This window comes from Leptopilina boulardi, unplaced genomic scaffold (assembly GCF_019393585.1).
Source record: "Leptopilina boulardi isolate dan_hultmark-lab unplaced genomic scaffold, ZJU_Lbou_2.1 LbouV2_121, whole genome shotgun sequence".
Lineage (NCBI taxonomy): Eukaryota > Metazoa > Arthropoda > Insecta > Hymenoptera > Figitidae > Leptopilina > Leptopilina boulardi.
Genome location: NW_026137665.1, coordinates 448109 through 471336, shown reverse-complemented (window position 1 = coordinate 471336; position 23228 = coordinate 448109). Strand labels below are relative to the sequence as shown.

Sequence of the window (23228 nt, the reverse complement as noted above, 5' to 3'; positions counted from 1 at the left end):
AAATAATAGGTAAAAGTTTATTTTCAAAATTAAAAATCGAAAAAAGTGTCGATTAAATCTATATTTATTTATAATACATATTTAATCATTATAATTTTTTACATAACTTCATAACTTTTACGCGCTTAATTTTCAATAAAAAAAAATGGATTAGTAAATTGACGATATTACCTCCATTTTTTTTTCGAAGTACATTACGTTTTTTACAAAAAAAAAAAAAAAAACTCTATTTCGTGGAATGCATTACAATAAATCGAAGAATATCACGCACGGAAAGGTAATATATATATATTTTTTTTTAACTATTTTTTTTTATACAAAGAATAAATGATATTATTCACAATGGTTGCATTATTTCTCACTCAATTCACTATTTCCTATAAATATTTGCTCTATTCGCATCAATTATAAGATATAATGAACAACTTAAATAAAATTCTATTTAAAAAAAACAATGTCTTTGTAATTCACTATTATTTTTCTATTTTTCTTTAATAAAGTCATCGATTTTATTCTAAAAATTCTTATATAGTAAATTGCAAAATGTGTTGGAAAAAAAAATTGAAATTTTAAAGAATTAGATTATTATAAATATAAAGAAAGGATGAAAAAATTATAGCGCCTAGTTTTAGAATTAAAATTACTAGTCGATTTTCTATTTATTAAAAACTTTGTTCATTAATTATATTTTAAGGACTAGCAAAAATTGGACTTGATAGAATAAATGAAAAAAAAAAGTAAAAAAAAATGTGTGTACTCCTTTAATTTACAAAATTAAGTATTACGTACATACATTGAATAAAAGTCTCTAATTTTCAATATCAGTTCAAATTTTTTTTTTTTTAAGGAACAAATATTATTCCATATATAAATTTATGAAACTTTATTCTTGACAAAGAGCCTAACTGCTAAGGAATAAAGGCGTGGAAAATTATGTACAGCTAAGTACACGATTCCTAAGTACAAAACTATGGCAATCGTTAGAAATAGATCGAACACTGCTGGTTTTACACTGCAAAAAATTTTTTAAAAATTATTATTATTATTAATAAATATTATTCTAGTATGGTAGAAATATTATTATTATTATTAAATTAATTAATTGAAAAATGTTTAAAATACCTGTATACATTTAATGTAGCTTTAGTGACATCGTATAATACGAATTCGGGATCCCGTTTTTCAGGACTGTGAAGCGTAACTTTTACATCCCCCAAATATCGCATCATTATTTCCTTAAGTGCACTAACTAGAGAATTTTGTTTATCCGCTAATAAAACAGCTGCTCTTGGTTGTGCAGACAAATATTCTAACCAAAGTGAAAGCGAATCTTTGGAAACACTCTGAAAATAACAAATTTATTTATAATTTCAAGAAAAATAATGAAAAAAAAAAACAATATTTACGCAAAAAAGTCGATAAAAATCTAAATAAGTCGCATCAGAGTTGACACAAAATTTTTATTATAATTTTCCCTTACTTCCTGGACAATAATTTTTGTTTTTTTTCCCTGACATTTTCGAATTTTGTTCTTTTTTATTAAATGTAAATTCCTTTTTTAAAAAATTTTTTGATAAATGAAAATTAGATTAAATGAAAATTTTAATTATATTAAACATTTTATAAAGAACAATTCAAATTCTTAAAAATTCAATATTACACATTTTCAAAAGTTCCAGAGAAATTCTTTTTAAAAATTCAATTATTTTCAAAGCATTCAATCAAATTTTACGAAATTTCAATTAATTATATAGTTCTTTTAATTTAATATTATTCGAAAATTCAAATATTTTCAAAAATATAATTTAAATTATTATTATTCAAAAAAAAAAAAACTTTACTTTTTATTTCAATACAAAAATTCTTCGAAATTTCAATTATTTGAAAAATTAAAAATTTTCTAAAACTCAATTATTGTTAAAAATTTTGTACAATATTAAATTGTTAAATTTAAACGATAATTAATTTGACAGAAATTAAATTTGATTGAAATTCAATTTTTATGAAACATTGTCCCGTAGAACATTAATTTTGCAGAATAGTAATTTTAAAAAATCTTAATTTTGCAGAATATTCATTTGTTCGAATATTATTTTTTTTTGCACCACATTTAATTCTTTGGATTTGAATTTTCCCTCTCGGGTAATTTTGAATTTTAACCGTCTATCTTAAACCTTGATTTTTATAGTATTTTAAATTAAATTATTTTATAAAATGTTAATAATTGTAGGTTTTGTTTTAAAATTGTTTTGTTTTCTATTAACTTACCAACGGTTCTGCAAAAATTTGACCAGAACTCAAATTGTAAATGTGCCTCGCTAATGCTTCAGCAACAACTGTTGTATGCTCATAAAGTCTATCAACTTGTCCATCTTGAACAATATCCAAAAATGTCCTTCTCATTGGATCCTCATGACTTTTTAATGTTGATAGAGTGGCAGCGGGTAATCTTCGAATACTATATCGCTCGTGTTCCCAAGCCAGCATCTCTTCAGCTAAATTAATTTTCTTATGTACACCTTCAACAGTTGTATAACCTAAATCATCGGCAATTGATTTCATTTCTTTATACAATAATCCACCTGATGATGTTTCCTTCGGTGGTTTTGAGACATGTACATATAAATTTTTCCCCGTTGAAACAGAATCAAGACACATTACATATGAAGCGTCCTAAAAAAAAATAAAACAAATCGATTAAAATTAAAATTATCGATATTTCCTTCAATTTCTTCTTTTTTTTAACTTCCTATTTTTTTAAATCTTCAATTTTCTCTTTTCATTTATTTATTGGTTTCTTTTATTCTTTTCAATTTCTCCGTAAAATATTCTTTTTTCTTAATTAGTTAAATTTATTTATTTTTACAAACTGTCTCAAAATTCTCTTAAAATTAAAAAAAAATTTAAATTCTAAATTAAATTTTTTTCTAGAAAATAGAGACAAAAATAATAGAAATATTGGAATTTCTAAAATTTTCTATTTTTCTTTCAATTTTTTCAAAATTTTTAAATCCTTTCATTTTTCTAAAATTGTCAATTTCCTTATTTCCTTACATTTTTTTAAAAAATTCTCCCGTTTTTTTTCCTCGATTTTTATTTCGAACACTAAATTTTTTTTCAAATTTATCCTTCAAATTCTCGTTTTATTTTTGATATTCATAAAATTTATTATATTATTGCTGAAGAATTTACAAAATTTATTATGTTTTCTATTTGATATAATAAATTATTAATTTCATAAACTTTTGATTATTAAAAAATTATGTTAAAAGCTAAATTTGGTTAAATATAATTTTTTTCTTTAATTCATAAAAGTAGGAAAGTTGCTATTAGTAAAAAATATAAAATATTTATAAATAATAAAGAAAATTTTCTTACTTGTATAATTGAGCCTTCCAAACCATCCAATTGATCCTCTAACCATTTTTTACTGCCCTGGTAATTTAATTTTCCAGATCCAGTTATTAAAAATACTAAATTAAATCGCGGTCTTGATCGACCAACTGAATAAAGAGCAGAAAATATTCTCGCCAATTCGAGTAACATTGCTACACCTGAGGCATTACTTTCTGCACCAAAAGACAATTCCTGAAAAATGAGATAATTTTTTTTTTTTTAATTTGGAGATGATAATAATAGAAAAGCATTTTCATCAAAAAAAAATAATTTTACGTTAATTTGTACGTGAAATAAATAAATTTGGGCAAATCCACAGAACTGTACAATTTCATAAATGAATTCTTAATAAACAAAATTTTGGAGGCATTTTTTAATTATAATTTTTTCAGTATTAAATATGTGTTGAATATAACACGGAAAGAAAATAAGTATCAAAATTTTATAGAAATATTTTCAAATTTCAATGATACTAAATTTTATTAAATCCTGTATTAAGTTTATAAAAGTTTTTCAAAAGATTCAAATTTTGTATACAAAAATTATTATTTTTTTTATTTTTTTTCTGAGCATAAATAAAATGTGTGGTTGCAATTTAAAAATTTTCTATAACATATAATAAATCGTACGGTTCTCTGGATTTGTCCATAAATTAGAATACTGAAAAAAATTGTTAATAAAATCAATGAAATGAATTTAAAATGTAAAAAAAAAAAAATGAGTCTCATAAATTCTTACTGGTGCAGCACCCGTACTATCGTAATGAGCGACTAGAGCAATAGTGGGCAACTTTTCCTCAGCACCTGTGCCAGTCAATTTGCCTTGTAATGTGGCTACTTTTACATCGTTTTTAGCAGTTGCTTGGCTCGCGGCAACAACAACTTGATAGCCACTTGCAGAAATAGAATTAACAATTGCTTCTGCAGCTGAGCCTGCTTTTTCATCGGTAATAAAACCACCGACGATATCATCTAATATCACTTGAAGATGAGGGCTCCATGGTGCAAAATACACTGGAATTGGAGTTTCTGGTCCATACAACATGGACTCTTCCACTGACAATATATGCTGTTAACAAAAAAATTTATAATTTTTGATTTATAAAAAATTTACAAGTTTTTTTTTTTATCTTTGCCAACTTCTTTTATTCGCAACTCAAGGCGAAAAATGGCAATTAATAATAGTATAAAAATTTCTGTTAAAATATATATTTCATATTTATAGATTATTCAATTTATTCCTAAATGTAAAAAAAATTTCAATTTTTTTCAAAAATAAAAATTCGTGATTAACTCTACAAATGTTGATTTTATGATATTTTATATAATATCATTCAGAGTTAACAAAAAAAAAAATTTATTTTATTTTTCCCTGATCCTACAGAAAATATTTCAAGTGGTTTTCAATTATAAAAAAATAAACGATGCTGAAGTAGGCAACGTTTATGATAAACAATTTTTAATAAAATAATTTTTTAAAATGAAACATTCAATAATTTTTTGCCTGAAAAATATTTCTTGCAGTTTTTATTTAGCAACAAATTATAAAAAAATATTTTTTTTTTAAACTGTTTTATAATTTTCCGTGTTAAATAAAAATTGATTTCTAATCGTTAATCATAAACGTTGCGTATTTCAGCTTTGTAAAATTAAGACAATTTTTAAAAGCAAAAGTTTCAATTAAAAATTTTAAAAATTATAATTTTAGTAGCATTTTTAGAAATTTGATATTTTTCCAGTACTTTTCATAAAATTCCCTGACTTTTCAATGATTTTCCTGACCTGTGGCAACTCTGTCATTGGATTTCTTTTTTTAATATAGAATATTTTCTACCAAAAAAAATTTGTTAAAAAATGACAATTTTTAAAGTTAGTTAAAAAATTAAAATTTTCTTCAAAAATTAAAAATTGCAAATAATACTACAATTTTTTTTAAAAAATGTTAGATTATACAAAACAAATATTGTTATTTTTTACATACATTTTTTTTTACAAATTTTTTAGTTATTAACATAAAAAATTTTATTTTGAAAAAATTTTTTTTTATTATTTTAAATATTGAAAATTTTGGTCTTCTTTGCTTTGTTATTTTTTAAATAAAATTTGTTTTTCAATTTGTTAATTATTACATAAAAAACATTTTATTTAATTATTTAGTACCCTAATTTTTATAATGATTAAAAAATTTTATACATACAAAATAACAAGTTTAAAAAAAAAAATTTTTTATGTAATTTATCTTCCTAAATAAATAAATGACAATCAAGAATTTTTTTTAAATTCCTAAAATGAAAGAAGAATTTGCGGGAAAATTGAGAATATTATAAACTAATTTACAAAAAAAAAAAATTTAATAATTTTAGAAACCCCAAGGAAAGTAGAAATCGAGGTGAAAAATCGCTTAAAGAAACGAAAATTTTAAAAGTAAAATGAAAATCGAAAATTTAAGGAATTAGAAAGTAATCCTAAAAAAGAAGAAATTGGAAAAAAATTGATAATTTTAGAAATTAAAAAAAAAATCCGAGAATTTTCTCCGCGTTTGTAAACATAAACAAATTTTAAGAATTTCCAAAACAAATAATTTTATAAAAAGAATATATTTTGCAGTAAAAAAGACAAAATTGATCCAAAATTCAAAAATTTCCTGACCATCAGAAACAATAATTCTCTGCCTATTTCTATTATTCGCAACTCATTGAATGACTAATAACTATCAAAATTTCCATAAATGAAAAAATAAAATTTACCAATTAAAGAATTTGATATGTCAAAAAAAAAATAAAATTACCTGCTTTTGATCTTCAGTGAGACTATCCATTTTTTCAGGAAGGACAATTATCAAGGCACCAGCTTTTTCTCGAATATTATGAAATGAATCTGAATTTAGATTCAAAATACTCGTGACAACACAATGTCTTGAAGTACTCCATCCTGTCAATGATCTTGCTTCTAAAGAAATGGGAGCACTACGACATCCTAAAAAAAATAGAACATTAAAAAAAAAAAACCAAAACCATTAGAATAGAAAATTATAATAAAAAACAAAATTCTGAAATCATTATGACAATATAAGTAAAGAAATGAAATATATTTTACCATGAGGAACACCATGCAAGTCCCACTGGTGCATTCGAAAAACGGGAAATTCATGAGAAGCTGCCACGGGGTTGGCCGGTGAAATTATAATAAAAATTGGTAATACTATTAATAAATAATATGGAAGATAACCCCGACAGAGTTCCGCGAAACCATCACATTCTTCTAACCACATATTTCTATTATTTTTTTTCTCACAAAATTATAGAAAAAAAAGGAAAAAAATTACTACAAATGAATATTTCAGTTACGACAATAAATATCAATATATTTCCCAGATCACGAGTCTTCGTTATAGGTTGAATGCAATTCTTGCCATTTACAAGTTATGACATCATCAAATATGAGTGTTATCTGGAGGGAAATTCAAATTTTCCATCTTGTACTTATTTAGTTTTTTTTAATATTTCCCTAAAAACAAAATTTTCTATTTATTTAACATTCAAATATAAATATTAAGTTTCTATTTTCATTTACTAAAATTAAAATTAAAAAAATTTTCCTCCTTGAAAATGAGGTCATTCTACGATAACAATAATATCGATACTTTTCGATAAAGGGAGAAAAAAAAATGGCTGCCGGCTTACGAAAACTGCTAACTTCAAGGTTGTCAAAGGAGAAGCGTTATTTTTGAGGTTAGTCCAAAGTGAAATAGGCATTAAGTGCATTGTATGCCGGTTTAATTTTATAAAAAATAGATAAAAACCAAGTATTACAATGAAGCTAGTAAGGTAAATAAATATTTAATCTATTTCTATTATTGTTAAATTAATTTGAAATAAATTATTTAGTTATATACATTAGTTTATTTTGAAATTAAATCAAGTGACTTAACCTTCAAAACAACTAACAATCGCGTGTAAATTTTAATAATTAATTCTTTTCTTTTATTATAACAGATTTTTAATGAAACTCAGTCACGAGACAGTGACAATTGAATTGAAAAATGGTACACAAGTTCACGGAACGATCACAGGTATGTTTATTTATCGTTTTTTTTTTTTAATCATCGTTAGGAAATGCCAAGCAAACGTTTGTTGTGTTCGAACATGTATATTTTTTTGGAGCTTGGGCACAATGATAATTCTATTTGCATTTAATTGAAATATTTTAGTTAGTTTTACCAAAAATAAAAAAAATATATTATTTATTCAGCACTAATATAAACACGCCTCAAATTATACGACTTTTTTTGACATTTTCTTTATTTCAATTTTTTAACTAAAATTTTTCTCTAAATTAATTATTTTTAATAATTTTAATGAAATTCTTCACAAATTCAATTATCTTAAATTATTTTTGAATTAAAACTTTTTTAAAAAATTTAACTATTAAAATTTGAAAAAAAAATCAACAAAATAAAATTACCAAAAATTTTAATTTAAAACCTTTTAAAATTTAATTATTTTTCAAATTTTTCATCTAAAACTTTTTGAAATTTAATAATTTCAATTAAAACTAATTCAAATTTTCAATTATTTTTAATCATTTTTAATCATTTTCATAATATTCTTCGAAAATTCAATTATCTGAAAGTATTTTTTAATTGAAAAATTTTTAAATACAATTTTTGTCTTCAATTTTTAATAAATTCTACAGCAACAGAAATCACCAAAAAAAATCTAATTCAAAATCAATTGAATTAAATTATTTTCAAAAATTTCAATTTAAAACCTTTTAAAATTTAATTATTTCTAAAATTTTCTGAAATTTTATAATTTCAACTATACCTCTTCAGAAATATAATTATTTTAAATGATTTTTATAATATTCTTCGAAAATTCAATTGTGTGAAAGAATTTTTCAATTAAAAAATTTTTAAATACAATTTTTGTCTGTAATTTCTAATACATTTTTCAGCTCTTTAAATCTGAATTAGTGATTTACATTTTTTTTGCAATGAATTAGTTAAAATTTACTAATGAATTAGCAAAGAAAAAATTTTCACTAATTAGTAAAATTTAAATATTTTATAGCAAAAAGTAAATGAGTAATTTTTAATTAGTTGAAAATTCTTACTAATTTAGATTTTATACGATGCTGAAGTACGCAATGTTTATGTTTAACAATTAGAAATTAATTTTTATTTAACGCAGAAAATTATAAAATTGTTCATTTAAAAAAATATTTTTTATAATTTTTTGATTAATAGAAATATAGAATAGAATAATATATAGAATATATAGAATATAGAAATATTTTTCAGGCATCGTGATTTTACGACTCTGAAGTTTTCAACGTTTATGATCAAAGAAATTTTAAAGAAATATATTTATTTTTTTTTTCAATGAAAAATTTTACGAATTTTTTTTTCGAAGATATTTCTTGCAATGTTTATCGATAAGAAAATTTGTAAAAAACAAATTTATAACAAATTTTATAATGACATTTTTTTTAAAAATAATTTGTTTTTTAATCGTTTAAAATCTATGACTCTTCATTTAATGTTTGTTATCATTTATGTGTAGGCGTGGACGTAGCAATGAATACACATTTAAAAACAGTAAAAATGACGATAAAAAATAGAGATCCTGTTCAATTGGACACTTTGAGTTTACGAGGAAACAATATTAGGCATTACATTCTACCAGATTCTCTGCCATTAGAAACTCTTCTTATTGATGACACACCAAAAGCCAAAGCCAAGAAGAAGGAAGCTGCACGAGGTAGTATATCACTTCAATTTTTTTTTTCTTCATTCTAATTTAATCGTTAAAAAAATACTATCAGAGTTGCCATGGATCAGGGAATTTTATGAAAAGTACTGCGAAAAAAAAATATCAAATTTCTAAAAATGATACTAAAATTATAATTTTAGAAATTTTCAATTCAAACTTTTGCTTTTTAAAAATTATTATCTTAATTTTTTTATAAATGAAAACATACTAAATTATTTTCATTAGGGTTAGGGGAAAAAATTTTAATTCCGTCTGGTAATCAGGGAAAAAGAAAATAAAAATTTTTTTGACAACCCTGAGTATTTTTTTTATAGGCCTCAAATTATACGACTTTTTTCGACTTATTTTAATAAGATGCTACTTTTTCGACCTTGTTTTACATTTTTTTTACAGAATTTTTAAATATTCTTCGAAATTTAAATTCAGTAAAATTTAATTATTGTCTGTAATTTAACAAACAGACTCATTAAAAATTCACGCAGCTGAAGTACGCAACGTTTATATAAGCGATTTTTAAAGAAATAATTTTTTATAATGAAAAATTCTATAATTTTTTGCCTAAAAAATATTTCTTGTAGTTTTCATTAATCAATAAATTATAAAAAAATATTTTTTAGGCAAAAAATTATAGAATTTTTCATTTTAAAAAATTATTTCTTTAAAAATCGTTTATAATATAAACGTTGCGTACTTCAGCTTTGTAAAATTCAATTATTTTTAATAATTTTTATATTTGTTTAATAATTCAATTATTTAAAAAAGTTTCAAACGAAAACTCTAAAATTGAATTGTCAGAAATTAAAAAAAAACTGTAGCAGTCTAAATTCAGGCCTCGGATTATACGACTTTTTCGACTTTTACTGACTTTTTTTTCAAAAATACAACTTTTTTCGACTCATTTTAATAAAATGCGACTTTTTCGACTGTTTTTACATTTTTTTTACAAAATTTTTTAATAAAATACGTATTTTTTTAGTGTATATACAATGCAGATATTCTTCAGATCTTCTTTATTTCAATTATTTAACAAATTTTTAACTAAAATTCTTCACAATTCAATTATTTTAAACTATTTCTCAATTAAAATTTTTATGAAATTTAATAATTTTTTATATTTTTAATAATTTATTATATTTTTAAAAAATTTTTTAAAAAATTACTAAAAATTTTTAATTTAAAATTCCAATTGAAATTCAATTATTTAAAAAATTTCAATTCAAAATCAACCAAAATTCAATTATTTTACAAAATTTTAGTTCAATATCAATTGAAATTAAATTATTTTCAAAATTTTCAATTTAAAATCAACTAAAATTCAATTATTTTCCAAAATTTCAATTAAAAATTAATTAAAATTCACTTATTGTCTAAAATTTCAATTTAAAAACTTCTAAAATTTTATATCTAAAATTTTTTAAAATTTATAATTTTAATTATAACTCACTTGATATTCAATTATTGTTCATGATTTTTATATTCTTCAAAAATTCAATTATCTAAAACGTCTGAAACCATTTTTCACTTAAAAAGTTTTTGTTTGCAATTTTTAATAAATTTTTTAGTAACAAAAATCATCAAAAGTTTTAAATTAAAAATCACTTGAAGTTTAATTAATTTCAAAAATATAAATTATAAATCTCTGGAAATTCAATTACTTTTAAAAAATGTTATCTAAAAATTATTTGAAAAATTATTGTCTGAAAATTGGAAAAATTTTTTTAAATTCAATTATTTCTAAAAATTTTAAATTTAACTCTTCCAAAATTATTATTATTTTAAAAAAAATTTGTATTTAAAAATCTGTAAAACTTGATAAAGTTTTTTTTTAGATAAAAACTAAAAACTATGATAAAATTTTAATAAATTGCTTAAATCAGACTTAAAAAAATTGTAAAAATGGAACTTTAAGCATTTTTTTTTAGAAATTTGTTCTACTTAAATAAAATTTTGAAAATTTGTCTTACAATTAGTTTGATTCTGAAATATTAGAAATAAATTTTCTTTATAATATTTTTATAGAATTATTTTTATTACAGAATTAATGACATGAATTTAATATCCAATAACATTAGTTGTTTAAAATAGAATATTCATTAACCAATTCAATTTTGTTAAATAAAAAAATCGACTTTTTTTTTAATATAAATCGACTAAAACGACTTTTTTGTGTCTCAAAGTCGATGCGAGGTCTGTAAATTCTTTTTTTGTGCCTTAAAGTCGATCCGAGGCCTGTTTTTTTACCAAAAACATGAATTAAATTTTGAATTTTATTAAACATAAAAAAAATTCTAAATTTTAGGAGCTGCAAGAGGTCGAGGACGTGGTGGTAGAGGAGCGAGAGGAGGTCGTGGTGGACGAGGTAGGGGTCGAGGCAGACGATAGTATTCACAATCTTAATAAGAAAAAAAAAAAAAAAAATTCCAATATTGATTAATTCAATATTTCATTTCAAATTTCTACACATTTTGCAAGTTATTTAATATTAAAAACTTACGTTTTTTTTCTACAATCAACTGATTTTTTTTTTGTTCATTACAAAAAAAATGTAAGGAAAAATGGCATTTATGTTTGCAAGTCAAATGTAAAGTCAATGTAAAGGAATTATAATATACTATGCTCGTATAATTATTAAAATTTATTTTGTATTATTTCACATAATAAATACAGTCTTATACAAAATAAAAGAGAGAGAGAGAGAAGACATTTTTGTTCAGAAAAAGAAAGTAGCAGAATTCGAAGTCACTGCATCATGTATAAATGTATTGTGGATCGGTTTATATTGATTGGTAATAAATTTAATAGTTTCTTGAGCAGCAAGTCCACCAAGAAATGCAGAAACTGAATGAAGTTCTGCTCCACCAAAACGGCAAAATTCATGAACGTAATCATCTTTTGCGAGTGGTCCACATCCCCATTCACCGAGGAGTTTCGATATGCATGACTAAAATTCAAAAAGATATGAAAAATTTTTTATTTTTATTAATTTATTATTTTTTTTGTACAATTTTTAGGGCTCGGAGGCTTTTTTTTAATTTTTAAATACGATTTATTCTGACTATTATATATGTAAAATGTGAATAATTGAGTTTTTCTAAATTGTAATATAATTTTTTCTTTAATTAAAAATACATCATAAATTTCCATGGATTAAATTCTTTGGAATTTTTTTAAATTTAATCAAAAAATTTTGGGAAAGGTCTCGAATTTTAATTACTGATATATCATATTTGTATACCCTGAACTTTTGGATAATATGATAATTATTATATTTAAATTTAAAAGATTAATTTTACCTTTAGTTTGATGATATCTGGTTCGACGTGATCGTCAAATTCTCCAGGATAGGAATTATACTCAAACTGAAACTTTTCAATTCCTCTCAGTACTACGTAATATACCAGCATGCTGTCAGAATCTTCTAATTTCTGGGCTAATAAAATCAAATTTTTAATTAATGACTTGAATATACATTTTTACATGTATATTATAATACAATAATAATTATTATAAATATAATTATTTATAGAAATGTATTTAAAATAATTATTTTATAATTTATTACCAATCGGTTTAGTCTATTTACATTAGAAGAAAAGTCGATTTTTTTGAATTTAATTTAATAAATATTTTATTTCTATTAACAATTGATAATAGATATTAATAATAAATTTTAATGATTCCTAAATAAAAAAAAATTTATTTAGATACCAAATATTCTTAAATTAAACTGAAAAAAATTTTCAACAATTTCAAAAATTTTAGATTTATGAAAAAAATATAAAAGTTACTTTTTTTTTAAAAAAAATTTCAAGTTTGATTTATATTCAAATTATTTATAAATTCAGAATTTTGTCAAAAGTTGAAGTAATTAAACTTTTTAGTCACTTTTTAAAACTTTATGGAAAATGAGAGAATTTCGAGAGATTTTAAATTTAAATTGCAGACAATAATTGAATAGATATAAAAAAAAATTTCATTATAAAATATTTTAAATAATTCAATTTTAGATGAACTTCTTTAAAATTATTTAAAATTAACTTGTCGAAAGAATTTTAAATAGAAATTAAAAAAAAAAAGAATTAAATTTTAGAAGAGCTACAGTTTAGATTTTTATAATTAAATTTCAGGAAATTTTGAATTGAAAATTTTGTAAATTTGAATTGCTGAAGACTTTTTTTAAAAAGAATTTTAAAAATAATTAAATGTTAGAAAATTTTTAATTGAATTTTTTGTAAATTATTGAATTTTCGAAGAATTTTATTAAAATTATTGAAAATCATTAATTTCGCAGACTTTTTTTTTAATCAAATTTTTAAAATAATTGAATTTTGAAAGAACTACAGTCTATACGGAAAAAAGTAATTGATATTTTGTTTTTAATTTACTAAATGAATTAATTTTTCATTTTATTTTGTAAAATAAGTCGCCATTTTTAAAGTAAGTCAAAAAAATTCGTACAATCCGAGGCTTGGCAATAAAAAAAATTCGATTACCTATCTCGTTGACGTTTATCATTTTTGGATCATACTCGTCAGCAATACAAGTTCCTCTTTCCACATGAATATCAGAAGCATGCCTACAAAATAATTTCACTTCTTTCTCTGATATCGAATCCATTGAACGTCCCAATTGTTTCAGTAAACGAAGTGTGTGTCGCAACACAGCTTCAACATCGGCAATTGCTTGTTTATGATACACTTGTTGAAGGCCAATATATTTTTCCGTATCGGCAATCATATCAGGTAAAGCGCCTTTCAATGGTAAAAGTCCACAGCCTTCATTATCCATAAAATCTCTTATTGCTTTTGCAATAATCCAAAAAGATCTACTCTAAAAACAATTAATTTTTTTTTCATCATTAACTTTACTGTTTATTTTTTTTTTACAATTACTATTTTCATTTGTAATAAAAATGAAAATAAATATTTCTTACTTTTGCAGTTAAATTAACACATTGATCATCATTTAAAATTTCCATTACTGACGAAGGCACATTAGTATGTTTTATACTTGTATTAACAGCTTTAATTGCCTCTTCAAAATTTTCTTCATCAATTGGATTATCGTGTTCATCTTTTCTTATTCCTTCTCGTATTAATTTTTTCAATATTTCTTTCTCCTTATAATTAGATGGTACATTATCGTGATCTTCTAACCATTTCAGCAGAAATTTATAGAGAATAACAACATAAGGGGTATGTGAATGATCTTTGATATCCAATTCATCGAGATTTATTGAATCAAGATATTTTTCCAATAATTCAAAAGGTTTATCCAAACGTAAATCAGTCACTTCATTGTCTGGATGACTTTCAATTACGGTATGCTCCTTTACTTGAACTCTCATATAAGCAACAAAACCTATCGATCTACATACTATTAAAGGAATATTTAAATCCCAAAGTTTTCTCGAAAGTAGAATTAGTGATCTGAAAAGAATTGTTATTTAATTAATTATAATATTATTAAAAAATAAGAAAATTAAATTTTATTAATTTTTTTTTTTTTTTTTACTTTTCAAGAAGAGAAGTCGCAACAACAACGGTGAAACTGTTGAAAAAATCGGGACTATTTTCTAGAATTTGTTCGGGACCTTCGTCTATATAATCTCCTCGTACATCGGGATTTAATTCTAGAAGCATTTGTGTTGCAATCTGTGCTCTTGATTTTCCCACACTATCAGCATCTAGAAAGAAGCTAATAAAACATTTATTTATATATGTATGATGAAATTACAATTTTTTTCTATTTTGAATTAATAATTTCTAAAAAATTGTCGAAAATAGACATTACAGGATTTATTCAATTAAAAAAAATAAATATTTTTCCATTTACAGAAACAATTATCTAATAATTCATAACAATCCGTTTTTATAGTATTTTTTTGAAATAATAAATTTTTAGTTTTATATTGACAACAAGAAAATTTTTATTTTTGACTATTTTAGAGTATATATACAGTTTCGAAAAAATTAAGATTTTCCCAAATGGAAATACTTTCACAATTTTGACGACTTTTCATCGACAATTTTTTTACAAGCTTTTTTTAAATGATTTTCTAGAGTTTTTCGCTTGAATTCAAATTTTTTTTAATTTTCATAACAAAAAGAAAGGAAAAAAATTAATTAAAAATTTATTGCTCTTTCCTCTTAAATATTAAACTACTTTTACAATTTTCAGTATTTTTCATCGTCAATTTTTTACACGCTTATTTAAAAGCCTATAAAAGTACTTTAAAATCTCTTGCATCTATATTTAAAAAAAAAAAATTCAAATATTGTTAAAAATTAAGATTTTCTTTTTTTCACCACCTTGTATGTTTTTAGGACACATAAAATAAAATAAAATAAAATAAAATAATAATAATAATATTAGTAATAAATTATTAATTTTATATAATTTTAATATCATTTTGTTATTAGTTTTTAACTATTTATATAATTATAATAATTGTTAACAATTAAATTTAAAAATGAGATATTGCTCGATTCCAAAGCAAGATTGTATAATAACTCGAAACGGTTTTCTTAGTTTCTTTGTAAATGACCTGCAGAATTTTTAAATATGTTTTTTTCACTTCCTGTAAAAACAGTGAATTGGCGCTTGTCATTTGTCTCCCTTTTGTCATTCTACCCTTCATTTTTAAATTTGTTTTAACAAATTATTATTATTATTATTATTATTATTATTATTATTATTATTATTATTAGGTATTATTATTATTATTATTTATCAAGAAACTTTTTAATAAACTTTCAAAAAACCCAAACTATTAATACGTAAATATAATAAAATTTTAAAGCTTACTGATGTTAAATTATCAAAAATTCTTTTCTAATAACTGAATTAATAACAAATATTTACGTAGTTATATAAAATAAAAAGTTAGTTTTGAAAATATTTAAGAATTAAATAATTAACTGATAAATAAATTTTAAGAATTTTTTAAATAAAAGCAGAATATGGGGGAAAAATAATTAACATATCGAAGAGTTTAAGCAGGCCTCGGATCGACTTAAAAGCCCAAAAAAGTCCTTTTAGTCGATTTATATTTAAAAAAAAGTCGAAAAAGTCGATTTTTTTTTATTTTAACAAAAATATTTTACAAATTTTTAAATAAAATTATTTTTTAAATAATAATAATTTTAGAAGGTTTAAAGTTAAAATTTCTAGAAATAATTGAATTTCAAAAGATTTTGTTAATTTTCAGACAACAATTAAATTTTACAGAACTAAAAATAATTTATCAAACAATTTTAGATAACATTTTTTAAATGTAATTGAATTTTTAAAGATTTACAATTGAGATTTTTATAATTAATTGAACTTCAAGTGATTTTTAATTAAATTTTTTTTGATGATTTCACTAAAAAATTTTTTAGAAATTACGGATAAAAATACAACAATTTGAGAACCATTTTTAATTGCAAAATGGTTTCAGAAAGTTGAATATTTAAAGAATATTATAAAAATAGTTAAAAATAATTGAATTTTCGGAGAGTTATAATTGAAATTATTAAATTTCAAAAATTTTTCGATGGAAAATTTTCGAAGCTTTTTATTTCAAATTTTTGAAAATAATTGAATTTCAATAGAAATTTTAAACAATATTTCAATTTTAGTTGATTTTTGATTGAAAATTTTTATAATAATTAATTTTGAATTGAAATTTTTGAGAATAATTGAATTTTAGTTGATTTTGAATTGAAAATTTGGAAAATAATTGAATTTTATTTGATTTTGAATTGAAAATTTGGAAAATAATTAAATTTTAAAAGATTTTGAATTGAAAATTTTAGGAGTAATTGAATTTTATTTGATTTTGAATTGAAATTTTGGAAAATAATTGAATTTTAATTGAAATTTTGGATAATAATTTAATTTTAGTTGATTTTGAATTGAAAATTTGAAAAATAATTGAATTTTATTTGATTTTGAATTGAAATTCTGAATAATAATTTAATTTTAGTTGATTTTCAATTGAAAATTTGGAAAATAATTGAATTTTATTTGATTTTGAATTGAAATTTTGGAAAATAATTGACTTTCAATTGAAATTTTGGATAATAATTTAATTTTAGTTGATTTTGAATTGAAAATTTGAAAAATAATTGAATTTTATTTGATTTTGAATTGAAAATTTGGAAAATAATTGAATTTTATTTGATTTTGAATTGAAATTTTGGAAAATAATTGAATTTTAATTGAAATTTTGGATAATAATTTAATTTTAGTTGATTTTGAATTGAAAATTTGAAAAATAATTGAATTTTATTTGATTTTAAATTGAAATTTTGAATAATAATTTAATTTTAGTTGATTTTCAATTGAAAATTTGGAAAATAATTGAATTTTATTTGATTTTGAATTGAAATTTTGGAAAATAATTGAATTTCAATTGAAATTTTGGATAATTTAATTTTAGTTGATTTTTGATTGAAAATTTTGAATTAAAAATTAGAATAATAATTGAATTTTAGTTGATTTTGAATTGAAAATTTTGAAAAGAATTGAGTTTTAGTTGATTTTGAATTAAAATTTTTTAAAATAATTGAATTTTATTTGATTTTGAATTAAAAATTTTTGGTAATTTTATTTGAAATTATTAAATTTGTGATGAATTTTATTAAAAATATTAAAAATAATTAATTCAGTGAAGAGTTTTAGTTAAAAATTTGTTAAATAATTGAAATTTTACAAATTTCCAAAAAGAAAAGAATTTATGTGAAACATTTTAAATTTTTGAATAGTTTATAATTATATGATAACCAGAACTAATTATATGGGTAACTCGGTAATTCATAGACTTATTCGTGAGGCAAATCAATATAACAATGATTTAAATTTTTTCGGAGTTTCGTTCAATGTATTTTCTAAAGAATTACGCAATCTAGTATTTAGCGACGACAATAATATTAATGCGGCCAATTGATTATTGTTATTTCCTTTTATGTTCATTAGTACTTTGTACGATTGGGCAAAGTTGTTATTGCCCGTTTGTATCAAATAAATAAATAAATAAATAATAAATTTATTTGTAAAAAAAGAAAAAATTCCCAAAAAAATGAGAATATAAGAAAAAAAATGGTTTTAAAAAAACGATTTTTTTAAATTATAGAAAATAAAAAATTTAAAAAAACAAAAAGGCAAAGAAATTGTAAAAAATAGAGAATTTTAAGAATTCCTGAAAAAAATTAGAAATTTAAAAAAAAAGAAATTATGCGGGAAAAAAACTATAATTTGAAGGTAAAGATACTGCGTGATACCTGTGGAAAATGATAAATATTTTTCTTACTTCGATCCAACATCTTCATCGGTAATTTTTTTACCATCAACAATTGTGAATGCTCCAATTCCTGGTAAAACCAAGGATTTTAAAATTTCTGTTCCCAAACCAGTGGCATTTATTAAACAAATATGAGCTGCTTCTAAAGAAGCCTGACCATGATCACCCCATAACCTAAAAATCATAATTTGTCAAATACATCGAAAAATGTACAATCTATATGAAGAAAAAAAGATAATTTTCCAAAAAAAAATATAAAGACGTTAGTGAATTAAGAAAATTTAGTAATATCAAATAATAAAATATTTTTTTAACCAACAAAATTAAAAGTCTTTATTTATCGACTAAATTATATCCAATACCTCAATTGTCTATCATATTTTCTGCTTCGTTCAGATTGCTCTGGTGATTTTGGAGCTGGCGATGCCATTACAAATGAAAAAATAGTTTATTTACAAGTATTATAAAGTAATTATTAACATTTGCGTTGATACCGGTTATGTATATATATAGCATATATATAAATTCACAGGTTGGAAAATAATGTCAAAAAATTGTGAAAGAAATGCTTCAAAAAAACTCCACTAGGCGGAGCAAAATTTTAATAATTATTTTTTTGGTAAATAATAGTTTATAAATAAATATTCACTTATAAGGTTAACAAGATCGACAGAATAATATAAAATCAGAAAAAATTGTATAATACTAGTTCTCGGAAGTGCTCTGTGTGAAGTTGGCTATTAATGAAAAAATAATCAAAGCTTTTTAAATTTGCCGCCACTTTTTCATCGGATGATAATTGCAATTTTTTTACTTTTTTTTTAGTAGAAATAGATAGACAAATTTTTTAAATAATAAAGCACGTGGTGATAGAAATATGATAAACATTTATTGAAATAAAACAGTTTGAAGAAAATCTATATTAATACAAGATGACTACAGCGCTTCTTGAAAATAATTACAACTATTTTTCACTGTTACGTTTATTTACGCTTGTTAAAATCTGAAAATTAATCACAAAAATTATAAATAACAGTGAATTATATTTAATATATATAAAATATTACTGATAAATAAGTAAATAGTGTACAAAATTTTGATATAAATTTTGTTATTTATGTGATATTTTTCTCATATTTTTTTTTTATATAAAATACCTACCCAACGCTGGCAGTGGTCACTCTCTTCTTTTGCAGAATATAAAATTTCAATTAATTCCAATATGGCAACCGTGGTGAAGTCTGCATGAGCCCGTGTCTCAAAAAAAATGTTTTGAATTTGTTGAGTCAGACGTGACGAGTCGTCGACAATTTCATTCTAGGTCAGTAATGTGAATTCTAACCTTTATTATTGTGTATTATCTCGCGTTCGTGTTAAAATACGAGTTGAAATTAAAATCGCGTTTTTCCCTGTAAAAAAAAAAATTATAGGGACATTTATTTGGTAAAGGTAAGCAAAATCGTTTTGTGATTAGCTCGTTTTTCTTTTTTTATTTGTGAGGTCAAGTTATTGAGTTTTTTTTTCAAAAATCATGCGCAAAAAAAAAAAAGGGACATGCAATTTCGATTCTGTGCGGATTGAAAAAAAAGCGTGTTTGCAAATTTTCATGCCTTTTAACCGCAACGTTATCGTACTCGCGACCCTGCGTAAATTATTGTTTTATTGTGAGTATGAATACCATGTGTCTGAAGTGTTTTGATATGTGAATGTGACGATGAATGTTATGATTGTGTGTGTGTGAATGTACGTCAAAGTTGTGAATTGATGAGAGTGTTGGAATATTTTTTTTTTTTTGTGTGTGCAAAATTTGAGAAAGTGAGATGAAGAGAAGAAGGCCCATGCTGCTTGTTAACTATCAGCGCCGTACCCGGGAAGTCTGCCGGGAAGTTGGAAATGTCAAGATTTGTTAGCAACGAAAAGAAAACAATCTGCCCTTTCCCCACCATCGTGAGGACAAGAATAGTCGGTAAGTGTCATTTCTAATTAAATACACCTCTCTGTCTATTCAAACTTTTTTTTTTTTATTTATCGTTTTCTATTGTCTCACACACTCTAAAGTCAAGTTACTCTCAGAAATGTTTGCAATAAGGAATTCTCAAGTATATAGTGTGTTTTGTTTATTTCTTTTCCCCATTTAGTTTATATCAGACAGATAAGAAAATAATTATTCAAATTTTCTAAATGATAAAAATCACATTAAATTCGACATTTTAACAAAAAGAATTATTTTGAAATTTTATTTATATAGAAAAAATTGAGCTTTAAAAAAAAAAAAAAAACTATTAATACTGTTATTAACAAAGCCAAGTTTCTTGTAATGTAGAAAATTATCACATAAAGATTCTTGTAGGCTTTTCTCTAATCTTGGCATCGTTATTCTAATTTTGTCACTGAACCAAGAGAGAAAAAGAATTATTACATTCCTAGTTGGTACAATTATCTAAATGGAGATTTATAATGCTTTTAACAGGTAAATCTAGAGGAATAAATTAAAATCCTTTATTATTTCATTTAATTAAATTGTATAATATTTCAAAAAATGTTAATTAAGATTAAAATCTACAAAAAATCCTTTTCTTTTTTTTTTTTTAATGAAAAATCTATCATTTAGAAATAAAAAAAAATATGAATCTCGTTAAAATGAGTTTTTTTCCATTTCATTGTCGTAATAAAAAAAATTGCAAAGCACTTTCTAAAAAGAACGTTACGAAAATTTCATATTATTACCTCCCCCGGTGAGAAAAAAAAGGGAGATCAAATTCAGGAAAGAAAATAACACAGTAAAACTTTCACGAAGGAGAAATACCCTAAAATGATTTATTGATAAAAAAGAAAAGAAAAAGAAGAAATAACTGTTTGGAGAATTTATCGACTTTTATCCTTGTGTGAACCTTTGGAGACTTTTATTTTTAGGGATTACAAGCAATTTTCCATAACTCTACTTTTCTTATCAACCATGGAAATTGCTAAGGAAACCCATTTCTTAGAATGTTACTACTGGGAATAGAATATGAACTTTAACATAAGAAAAAAAAAATAGCAAACTTAAAAACTATTATGCAAACTTCTTCATTGGCAAAGTATCAGCCTATAATTTTTATTTAATCATTTCTTTTTTTTTTTTTTTTGTTTTTCATATTAGGAATATTATTGTGTAAGTTTATTTTTGCTTCACGTGCGTAGGCATATCGCACAAATTAGTATCAAATCTTCCGGTTGGGTTTTAAATGACGATGCGAGGCTTTCGTTATGTCACGCATACTTTACAATCAAACCTGCATGATAAATAAATTGTTCAGCTGACTGATATTAGGTACAGGTCTACACACAAATATCTAGCATTTTTTTTTTGAAATTTTTTTTCTAAATTAATTGGGTAATAAATGGAGCTAACTAAAAAAAATTGTTATTGAATTATTATTATTATTATTATTATTATTATTATTATTATTATTATTATTATTATTATTACTATTCTTATTACTATTACTATTATTATTACTATTATTATATTAAGAGATTTGATAACTTTACTATGCCTTCTCTCTAAATGTGAATTTTTGTAAAAATTATTATTTGTATAATTCTTACTAATTATTATTATTAAAAAACTTACTAATTATTATTTGTAAAATTCTTACTAATTGTTATTTGTAAAATTCTTACTAATTATTATTATTAAAAAAAATTACTAATTAGTAATAGTAAAAAATTTACTAATTGTTTTTAGTAAAAAACTTACTAATTATTATTTGTAAAATTCTTACTAATTATTATTATTAAAAAAATTACTAATTATTATGTATTAGTAAAAAACTTAGTAATTATTATTTGTAAAATTCGCACTAATTATTATTATTAAAGAACTCACTAATTATTATTTGTAAAATTCTTACTAATTATTATTATTAAAAAACTTACTAATTATTATTAGTAAAATTCTTACTAATTATTATTATTAAAAAACTTACTTATTATTATTATTAGTAAAAACTTACTAATTATTATTGTTAAAAAACTTACTAATTATTAATAGTAAAAAATTTACTAATTATTATTAGTAAAAAACTTACTAATTATTATTTGTAAAATTCTTACTAATTATTATTATTAAAAAACTTACTAATTGTTATTAGTAAAAAACTTATTAATTATTATTATTAAAAAACTTACTAATTATTATTATTAAAAAACTTACTAATTATTAATAGTAAAAAATTTACTAATTATTATTAGTAAAAGAAACTTACTAATTATTATTAGTAAAAAAAACTTACTAATTGTTATTAGTAAAAAACTTACTAATTATTATTTGTAAAATTCTTACTAATTATTATTATTAAAAAACTTACTAATTGTTATTAGTAAAAAACTTATTAATTATTATTATTAAAAAACTTACTAATTATTATTATTAAAAAACTTACTAATTATTAATAGTAAAAAATTTACTAATTATTATTAGTAAAAGAAACTTACTAATTATTATTAGTAAAAAAAACTTACTAATTGTTATTAGTAAAAAACTTACTAATTATTATTATAATTAATATAATTTATTCAAATAGTCAGTTACTTGACTGTTATATCAAATAAATATTTACTTGAACCAAAGAATTTTTCATTGAATTAAATAAATTGTATATGAACCAATTATTTCTGTATTTGAAACAAATATGATTTTATTTTACATTATTTTATTAACAAGCACAAATATAATTTTGTTGACTCAAATATTAATTATTTGATACATATATACAAATAAATATTTAT

At 21.8% G+C, this 23228-nt stretch overlaps 5 protein-coding genes across 6 annotated transcripts in view; 3 read left to right on the top strand and 2 right to left on the bottom strand.

Moving 5' to 3' along the window:
- Positions 1-46: 46 nt before the first annotated feature.
- LOC127285129 (nicalin-1) lies at positions 47-6822 on the bottom strand. Its single transcript, XM_051310968.1, has 7 exons — positions 6492-6822; positions 6184-6371; positions 4135-4464; positions 3379-3588; positions 2269-2673; positions 1123-1343; positions 47-1012 (listed from the first exon to the last, which is right to left on the bottom strand). The coding sequence occupies exons 1-7, from the start codon at positions 6664-6666 to the stop codon at positions 874-876; spliced, it is 1668 nt and encodes a 555-aa protein (XP_051166925.1). The 5' UTR covers positions 6667-6822; the 3' UTR covers positions 47-873.
- A 237-nt stretch (positions 6823-7059) lies between these two features.
- Positions 7060-11853, top strand: LOC127285270 (probable small nuclear ribonucleoprotein Sm D1). The gene is made up of 4 exons (XM_051311194.1): positions 7060-7222; positions 7391-7467; positions 8960-9157; positions 11469-11853. The coding sequence occupies exons 1-4, from the start codon at positions 7209-7211 to the stop codon at positions 11549-11551; spliced, it is 372 nt and encodes a 123-aa protein (XP_051167151.1). The 5' UTR covers positions 7060-7208; the 3' UTR covers positions 11552-11853.
- Positions 11790-19174, bottom strand: LOC127285139 (NEDD8-activating enzyme E1 regulatory subunit). The gene is made up of 7 exons (XM_051310979.1): positions 18818-19174; positions 18465-18629; positions 14684-14866; positions 14103-14598; positions 13663-13999; positions 12463-12599; positions 11790-12110 (listed from the first exon to the last, which is right to left on the bottom strand). The coding sequence occupies exons 1-7, from the start codon at positions 18883-18885 to the stop codon at positions 11880-11882; spliced, it is 1617 nt and encodes a 538-aa protein (XP_051166936.1). The 5' UTR covers positions 18886-19174; the 3' UTR covers positions 11790-11879.
- Positions 19175-19674: 500 nt separating this feature from the next.
- Positions 19675-23228, top strand: part of LOC127285229 (neurocalcin homolog) — a 229210-nt gene continuing 225656 nt past the window's right edge. Inside the window, exon 1 of one of the 2 annotated variants that reach the window (XM_051311140.1) lies at positions 19675-19776. The gene's annotated coding sequence lies outside the window, so the exon portion shown is untranslated. Of the gene's footprint in view, positions 19905-23228 lie in introns of both variants that reach the window. The other variant, XM_051311131.1, reaches the window with a different exon arrangement.
- LOC127285211 (neuronal calcium sensor 2) overlaps positions 19928-23228 on the top strand; it is a 192067-nt gene continuing 188766 nt past the window's right edge. Inside the window, exon 1 of the mRNA XM_051311119.1 lies at positions 19928-20421. The gene's annotated coding sequence lies outside the window, so the exon portion shown is untranslated. The remainder of the gene's footprint in view (positions 20422-23228) is intronic.